The sequence below is a fragment of the Lygodium microphyllum genome, chromosome 6 (genome assembly GCF_053477565.2).
Source record: "Lygodium microphyllum isolate KBCC chromosome 6, Lygodium_microphyllum_v1.1.10, whole genome shotgun sequence".
In the NCBI taxonomy this organism is placed as follows: Eukaryota; Viridiplantae; Streptophyta; class Polypodiopsida; order Schizaeales; family Lygodiaceae; genus Lygodium; species Lygodium microphyllum.
This window is the reverse complement of record NC_141140.1, coordinates 54,126,101-54,135,511: the sequence shown is the minus strand read 5'-3', so window position 1 is coordinate 54,135,511 and position 9,411 is coordinate 54,126,101. Positions and strand designations below refer to the sequence as shown.

At 41.2% G+C, this 9,411-nt stretch overlaps 1 protein-coding gene across 2 annotated transcripts; it reads right to left on the bottom strand.

Moving 5' to 3' along the window:
• Positions 1-566: 566 nt before the first annotated feature.
• On the bottom strand, positions 567-8,672 carry PRP39 (Tetratricopeptide repeat (TPR)-like superfamily protein). Of its 2 annotated transcripts, none has more exons than XM_087679515.1 (14): positions 8,396-8,672; positions 7,982-8,260; positions 6,191-6,288; positions 5,879-6,108; positions 5,043-5,210; positions 4,455-4,893; positions 4,198-4,341; positions 3,079-3,231; positions 2,886-3,002; positions 2,686-2,766; positions 2,177-2,326; positions 1,752-2,093; positions 1,566-1,676; positions 567-1,464 (listed from the first exon to the last, which is right to left on the bottom strand). In XM_087679515.1, exons 2-14 carry the CDS (start codon positions 8,253-8,255, stop codon positions 1,375-1,377), a joined length of 2,397 nt encoding a protein of 798 aa, XP_087535641.1. In that variant the 5' UTR covers positions 8,256-8,260; positions 8,396-8,672; the 3' UTR covers positions 567-1,374. The 2 variants fall into 2 exon arrangements, with proteins under 2 accessions (XP_087535641.1, XP_087535640.1); XM_087679514.1 differs by having other exon boundaries at positions 7,982-8,276; positions 8,396-8,671.
• Positions 8,673-9,411: the final 739 nt, after the last annotated feature.

Sequence of the window (9,411 nt, the reverse complement as noted above, 5' to 3'; positions counted from 1 at the left end):
GAGTGTCCATATGAGCGATTAGTTCAGTCAAAATTTACAGACTTCTAATCAGAGTGACACACGTATCAAGCAGAACTTTCTTCCCTTATTGAGGAGCACTGCAGCAGTGATTTCTGGGGGACGAGTTGTGTTTGTTCTCAAAAGGATGACTTTCAAGAATTGTCTAATCACTGTAGACTATCACAAAGTTACAACCATAATATGGTTTTTCATTTCCTTCATAACTACCAAGAAAAAGATCAAACAATTTACTAGGCTATCACATGTGATAGCTATGCAACTCGCAGTTACAAAAGCGCCTGTTACGTTATTTCCACCCATGAAAGTTCAGGTAGGATTTTCAAAAAGATCAAAGCAACTCGCAGTTACAAAAGCACCTGTTACGTTAATTCCACCCATGAAAGTTCAGGTAGGATTTTGATATTACATTGCCTTCTGGTTAGAACATGCACCTTCTTTTTCCTTGCATAAATGTCCTCGCATTTACCACAAGACCAATTAGTTCAAGAATTTCCATTGAAAATTACATTCCACATGTATCTAATACTTCAAGAAATGCCACTGTAAGTGGTCAACACTTCCATGTGTTACAGATTACTGAGGCCTCTGAAAACCACAAGGTCATGTGTCAGAAACCATATTCAAGAATTACACTAATGCTTCCTGTACTAACATACAACTTGCAATTTGGGGGAAGGGGTGAGGGGGGAGGGATCCTCATCTCTAGTTCTCTACTTCAAGGGAATCAATGAAGCAGATGCTTCTGGAAAGTAGATTAGATAGGTTTTAACAACTAATGAAGAACTACATGCAGAAAAGGGTAGGACACTCACCCATAGGGGTGGGAAGAGATAGGCATGGAAACAAGTGGGGATAGGGGAACTAAAATCACATATAAAAGGTTCATATTGTCAATTTTTTCGGAACTTGAAGGGCTGAAAAGAGATCCAGGGGTTGAGTAACAAATAAATCACTCCGGTAAAGAACTTCACCATGTGGACTTGGCTTGTTAACATTAAACAATCTAAATTTTGGTGTACAATTCAGTCATTGGAATAGCAGTTCAGCTATCCTCCAGCCTCCCCACGTCAAGGAAAAAAAGGACCCGTGTGGCTGATTGCAACCCACATAAAATCGCCGCCTCCATTAACATAAAATGAGAGCACTAAAACTCACGTACATGATGGGGCATTGAGCAGCACATCTCACAATCTCTGAATTATCAGAGAATCCTGCTAACAATTGTAAATCATGCAAACTTGAAATCAGAGCAGCATTTTCTTGTAAGGCTGCAGAGCTTGAAAGACTCTGGCCATCACTGACATAGCAGGCTGAGCAAAATTTCAATGCTGAACGAGCATTGCCTGCAACTAATTAATAGTAACTGCCATAATAGCCCTGCTGTGCTGGTGTTTGCTGTGCTGCATAGGCAGGCTGAGCATAGGTCTGCTGTTGAGGATAAGCCTGTACACAAGCCACAACACAAATGTAAAGAAACATAAAAACCCATGCTCCCTTCAAGGGGGAAGGCCAACAAGTGCAAGGCTCATCTAAGCACATCATACCGGCTGCTGTGTATAAGTTTGTACATATGAAGCAGGCTGCTGTTGAGGAGCAGCAACCTGTTGTTGAGGTGGTCCATAAGCTCCATAATTTGCATATGCATTGTAGCCAGCCTAGAACAGCACTACTAAACTTAATAACAAATTTGAATTAGAATGTTAGCAATTAAAGAAATCTGCAGTGCATACCTGCTGTGTGTTATATCCAGCACTCCATTGCTGTGCTTGCTGAGGAACCTGTTGTGCAGTCTGCTGTGGCCAGACTTGTGCCTGCTGGGCATAACCCTGTTGAGCATAACCTGTACCCCACTGAGTCTGCCCATTAGCATAGGTAGGAGCTGCAGCTTGGGCTGGTGAAACTGTCGATAAAGCAGGATTGTACGCTTTCATGACTTTGGCTCTGTCAGAGCCGCTGCCATCTGACAATAACCGTTTCTTTGAGTCACTTGAGCTTTTTCGGAAGGGAAAGTAGCGCCTATGTCGTTCCTCAGCTTTCTTCACTGCTTGGATGTCTCCAAAAAGATCTACAAACTGTCCGACAAAAGCATTGAGAATGTTAAGCATTATGCAGCATGATCAATCAGAAAGAAACATTCCAGGTTCATGCTACTTGCCTCCAGGTAAATACTTGAAATCTCCTCTCTGTCAGCTGGGGTTAACGATGCAGCTTCGGTTTTGGGAGGAGCAGTTGCTTGTTCAATCAAAGAATCCAGCCTCTCTAGATCCTTCACACCTGGTCTGTAAGCTTCAAAGAGTATTAAAGCCTGCTCAACAGCAAAAAGACCGGTAAGAGCTGGAATTCCAACACACAACAGAATTGCAACTGGTTCAATATTCTACTCAATATAGCAAATCAAGTCATCCAGTCATTCTTAAGGTGTCAATGTTAAAACCCAACATTCTTAGGTTGCAATCCAAACCTTCACATGCTGTCCAAGAAATTTACAGCCATATTGCATCAGAAAGCGGGTAAAATAGATGAGTAATTAACTCTTGCATTCCTCCAGGAGACTAAGAAACATGCTTTCTCATCGAAACAAATGGCATCCCTCCTACACGTCTACCACATACATATGTTCGAACACCCCTTTTTGCAAGAAGTCCACAAACACAGAGACAGTACCTCCCAAAGAGTCTTTGAATGAGGTAAGAAAGCAAGTGCATCTGTGTATACCTCCCTAGCTTTATCAGTCATCATTGCCACCTAGAGTAAAGAATACAAAAGCATATGTTGGAAAAAGTTAGCATACACAAAACTGCAGAGATAAAAGACATCAGAAAAGGGAAGTAAAATAACGAAGTCTTGCTAATTGAGAAAATAACCTGATCAAGAAAGCGAGCATACTGAATATACAGTAAAGGAAGAGTCCTAGACTCTTCTTTCGACTTTTCGCTGTTAATAGCAGACTCAAAGACAGAGCATGCTCTGTGCACATTCCCCTGCAAAAATACCATTATACATTTGAATCGGGACTTTTGACTATTAGAACCCTACAGAAACCTGTTTGACCCACACCTGACGTTGCTCAAAACTGGCAGACTTTAAAACGCCTTCCAAGAGTCCAGGTGCAAGGGTGGTATTCACGTGCTCATACTCAAACCTAGCACCATCAACATCCCCATGCTGTTCTTTGAACCGAGCTGCAAACAAGTGAATTTCTGGGCGTCTCTGCAAGAATAAGTATGAGCATCATAACCAGTTGTTAGAAACTGACCTCAAACTTTCTTGGTCAAAGAATCAAGCGGTCTTGATAAGTCAAAATTCAAACTTAACGAGATCAAGCCAAAAGAATGACATTGTTTTCAGAATAAATCATTCAAGGATTAGAATTACAACATAGAGTTTGGAATGTTTCACTGTACAAAGCTCTATCTATCTGGCATACATTCCTTGGTAGGCCAAGGTCCTCGTCTACATCCATACTTTTTCCATGGTAGATAAGCAGAAGAAAGGGCTCTTTCAAGCCCTCCTTTTCTCTCCCTCTTTTCCTCTCTATCTCTTCTGTCTTTCTCTATTAATCTCTCTCTGCTCTGTTCTAAAAGGGAACAGAAAAGAGCCACAGGAAATTTGTAAATGTAGTTCCCTGATTCAAAATCTGTGGTGCTCGGATCATTCTGATTTAAGCTGCCACTAACCTCAGCAGAGCTTCATCCACAGTAACCAATTGCATAAATACTTAAAAGGCTTTCTGTTGACAATGTATCTATTAGGAGTATCCACTTTCTCTATTATGAGGTCAATGCAGATGATACCATCATCATCGTAAAATCCATTTTAGCAGAGCTCAAGGCATTCCATAGAATGAAGGTTCTAGAGCTTACGGCATCTGAGGCCTGATACCACTTAATGCTAAATGGGGAGGTGTGCACTACCCTACCTGAGCTGTAAAGTTCCACCATCCACCCATAGTGTTGAACCTTGTAGTTTTTTAATCTTGTCAAGTAATATAATTAGTCAATTTTTTAATTCCAAACAATGAAGGAAGACCATTACAAGTCTCGTAATTGTGTCATCAACATAAGTACACAATAGATCGCATGCCCCATGAAGGTAATCTTGCTCGCTGATAAATAATGCACACGTATGTAGTGATTTTTAGAGCGAAGGAACCTTGAACACTTCTTAGAAACTGACCTTCACAAAGATCTGTGTTGCTCGAGTTAGGGCATCGACAGCATATTCCATACTTCCTTCATGATCCATGCATTGAACATAGCGCATCCAATATTCCGGATAATTAGCGCATGCAATCAAACATCTCTCATATAGTTTCACTATCTGCACAAACAGACATTTTTAGACAAAAGCAAAATCAATGATCATGCATGCAGTATGCCAGGTAAGAAGAAACTCTTGTGAGAAAAACAAAAGGGCACGTAATAATAAACCACCTTCGAAATGTCGCCTTCCTTTTCAATAAAGTCCAAATATCGATGCCAATTTGCCAACTGCAGGTCATCAAGCGGCTTCACATGAAAATATGGCCTACGAATTGCTGACTCAAAATCGTGAATTTTTGCATCTTGCTCTTTGGCCAGTTTGTACCAATCATCCCTAATTGCAACAAACTTTGCAAATTCTGCTTCTTCTGACCATTCTGTCACTTGATCAGATTTATAGGCACTCTCCCCTTCAGCAGGCACAGCCACAGCCTCACTGAGAGTTGCTGATTGCAATCCATCACCATCAGCCTGCACAGGTTCTGCTTCGGTCACTGCAGCACCAGCAGTGGCAGTGGCAGCTGCCGCTGCGGCAGCTGCTGCCGTTTCAGCTCTTTCCTCGGGGCTTTGAAGTTCCGCAAGTGTGTGTGATGCAACTAAAGTCTTAAAGCTGTAAAGCAAGAATTTCAATTGTTGGTATGCTTCCCATCAGCATCTTTCATAATAGAGCCACATCACCATTCTAGGAACCATTTATGGCAAACCAAGTTTCAGAACAATAGTAGCAGATAAGGTCAAAATTCAAGTTCAGTAGCCTACCTGCTATAGTAACGATCTAGTTGCTGTATAGGGAGCTGTAATATTCTTGAAAGAATTTGAGAAACCCTACTAATATCTCCCAGGCTATTCTCAAACTCCAAGTATTTATCCCACAACAGATGAGAAAGATAATCACTTCCTACATAAGTAAGGCCACGCTCAAATACCCTGTGGAAAACATCAAGGTTAGCTCCAGTATGCACAGCCAGAGTTTCACATTATGACAAGGATTAGTTTCAACCCACCAAGGCTTGGATTAGAAGGAAAAATTTCTTTGGAACATCACTTTCATACTGCCAAACATAGGCACAAATGCTCTGCATTTACCTTCCTGCACAAGCATACTATGTCCGCAACATGGAATGACGCTCACGGGCTCTCTGTGCCCTCATTGGACTCGCTCTTCCACAGCAGCATTTGGAAGTACAGTTCAGATGTGTACCCATGAGCCAAATTAACCCTCAATAGGGTCAACAAAGTCTACCCTACATTACTTCACCCATGTGCCGATAACAAGAATGCATGAAGTAGGCAATTTTAAAACACACAAAAGAATGCAGACAGGTATTTAAACTATAAAGATGAGATGCAGGAATCAACAGTTATTCTAGAGTAAACCAATTGGTCAAACCGTTCCGCCAGGTGCCATAATATGTAGAACCAATAGCTGCAGCAATACCAAACACAGGTCAGAGAAATGGCACACACCAGCAACACACAAGGATTTCTCATGTCATTTCCAAAAGGGACCCAGATGAATGCGTCTGCCTGCCAAAAGATAATTCATTCCAACATATCCTATTCACAGGTCACATGCATTAAAATCCTTGATGTACCTGCGAATTTCATCTGGATCTTCTTGTTTGTTTATCAGATATGAGCAGTAGTGCATCCAAATGTCCACAGAGTAAGTCACACCCTGGACAGCTCGCTCATATACAGCGACAATGCTTTCATGGCTACCTAATCGCCCTTCATGGTCTGCATACTTCTTCCAATATCCATAACACAGTGGGAACTCTGCGAGAAATGTGTCATACACCCTGTGGATTCGCTCAAGATTGTCCTGCAGACATACAACAAAATATGACACTGACCCTCAAAGTTTGATTTCACAACATTGACACTAAAAGAGACCATATCTTCACCAGTTTATCAACTTCTTGAATTAGAAGTGTCCACGATGTGAAGTCTGCTGGATTAATCTTGACTAAGCCCCACAGTCTTTCTTCTTCAGTTGGAGGAGCTGCATCAAGTATAGCATTACACGGATTTTCAGTACTATGGTAGGTACCAGCAAATGGAAAATGACATACACTCAGAAGATAAGAAAAACTTGGCTGAAATGGCTATGTAAGATTCTTTACACTGCAGTCGATCAACAATTTTAGATATGCAGGGTTATACCATTGTAGTACAAGGAGTAGCAAACATCCTAAATTTTGCGAAGTTTTTTAGTGTAAGACAGATGTTGGCTTTGAACCCATTCCCGTTTCTTCACTACCAAATCTTAAGCATGTTTAGCATTATAAAGAACACAGGATGTATAGAGAACCTATTCCCATTTCCTCACTACCAAATCTTAAGCATGTTTAGTATTATAAAGAACACAGGATGTACAGAGAACCTATTCCCATTTCTTCACTACCAAATCTTAAGCATGTTTAGTGTTTTAAAGAACGCAGGACATACAGAGCTCACACCAGCAACAAAAGAAATACCCCACAAGTTCTGACCCACCATTAAAGGTTGGTACCTTATAGATCAGTACAAAAATCAGCATACTCAAACAATCAGACTGGCCAAGAGTCTAATGGAATGTTCTTACAGTCTCAAATAAGTTATTCCATGGTATACCCATGGACAACTAGAGTACTTGTACAAGTAGCGTAACACTTTGGTGAGAAATCGAACATAAGCTACCCTCAGCAACGTAAATAGCAGTGGTGCCGAGCACATGAGGGCACAAGCTGAAAAGGTCAATTTGTTGAGTGAACTTGAGTCTGACCTACGAGACTTCTACTAGCAGTAGAGTTTTAACAAGTGCAGCACCAACATAAATAAAGGTTGGAGAAACTAATGTTACCTCATAACAGGCTGATTGTAGCTCAGTCAGAATATATACAAGCAGTTCCCTAGAACCCTGCCATAGGTGCATAAAACATTGCATTCCGTCTCCTGTTTCATGGGTTTTTTTTATAATTAACATGGATGAAGCACAACGCATGTCTCACACGCATACTTGATGCATATGCAGCACATTGTCACAATGAAATGAAATCTCCAAGTAAATTTGATATCCCTTGACCAACTAAGGCTTTAAAATCACCTCCAATGGCACAAGCTCTTCTTTCAAAAGGAAACATGCTCAAAGGCACATCCTTAAGGTGGTGATTATGTCAAGAGTCAACAAGATTACCCTACTCAAAGCAAAGTGAAACAATCCATCTCCAAGTTGACAAGGCAGATGTAACTCAAAATGGTTTGGTCCTAAAACCAAGGATGGACTTGCAATGTCATCTGCACAAAACGTATTTGCCAGTAGGGAGACGACAAAGTGCTCTCTAGTACCAACTATGTATTGTCCTTGCCCAGAATGATGTATAACCGCTTGAATTTTGAAAGGACCATTGATTGAGGAAAATTACTAGAAGTCTCTACATTTTTGCTAGCTCCATATCCAAAATCTCAAACCTCAACAATTTCTACACTTGACAAGCCCCTAATCTATAGAGAACATGACTAATTTTAATGTAAAGGACCTTTCTGCAGCAACCTTATGAAATGCAACAATTCTGAAGCTCACGTTTGAAAGTAGAAAATCTGATAATTCCGACATTCAACTTTCAAAAGTAACAATCCCTCAACTTCAAAAGTAAGAAATCCACACTTAAAACTAAACTACAGCAAATCAGAAGTTGTACTGGTCAAAGTCACACCTTGATGATCTTCAGACTGGGGCTGAACTTCACTGACACCGTCTAGAGGCAAATTACTCATATTGCTTCCATCACCAACAGCCTGCTCAACCAAACTGTTTGCATCCACAGAAGCGGTGTCTGAAACTTGTGCAGGCATTTGCATGGTCACGGCTCCTTCAACCTGACCATCTGCCAGTGCCACAGTCGCTTGCTCCATGCCATATCCTTGGTCTACCATGACTGCATATCCCTGGTCCATGGGCACTTGTTCCGCCATGGCTTGATCTCCCATAACACCTTCGAGAGAAACACTCTAAAAGTTTAAACAAACATTCCCACAAAATTAATAACAGCTTGATAAAAATTGCAAACGGAGCAGACAGGAGCAAACAAAGACGAAAGGCAGCAGCGCAAAGGGAGGGGGGAAAAAACCTTCGATGGAAGATCTTTGTGATGTCTGCTTCTTCTTCTCCTTCTTCTTCTTCGCTCCAAAGAGGGACAGCGAGACAGAAAAACGACACTGCTGCCAACGCCACGGTCTTTGCAAGTAAATTAGGGTTTCACCGCTGGGACGACGCCCGCTTTACTGCTAAAGAATGCGGAAGAAGGCGCAGTAAACACCCTAGGGTTTCTGTAATAGACGAAAAGGAGTTCAAAAGTCTGCATTCTTCATCTCCCTCTTCTTGTTATTCTTCGTTTTCCTTAGCTAATGTACTTGCAGGTTGAACGAATAATAGGAGAGAAAATCCCTCTTTTTTGTTGTTTTTTTAATGAAATTTGCGTATAGTTGTATTAGAGAGAAAATAAATATTTACACACAAAAGGGAGCTCAGCCCACGTTATGTGGCCAATTGTGTGGGGGTTGACGATATGCCTTGTAATACAAACTTTATTCTTCTGTACTTTTTTATACTTCTATACTAGCTTATAATCGAGAGATCTCCTAAACCTCGTATCGGTCCTACATTTTTCAAGAGTCACCCAATCCTATACATACATACATACATACATACATACATACATGCATGCATTTGTGGGTGATGAAAAAGTCAAGCAGAGAACCTCATAATAGGTTACTCGCTTTCAAACCATTGTGGAATTATCAAGCAATCTCAAACTACTTTAGTGGGAACTGAAAGGTAGACAAATGAACAAAGAGCCCCACAGAATTATCCTTATTGTCATCATGGGTGCTTATGACCTAAGACACCAATGAGCATGCAATTGTCATGATGATGAAGGAAATATTGTTAAGTGCCCTGCGGCACCCTTGCTTCCCAAGGCTCTCTCTCTCTCTCTCTCTCTCTCTCTCTCTCTCTCTCTCTCTCTCTCTCTCTCTCTCTCTCTCTCTCTCTCTCTCTCTCTCTCTCTCTCTCTCTCTCTCTCTCTATGTGCGCGCGCGCGTGCGCGCTATTGTGACATGCATCAAATGGACAGTGGTGGTCTTA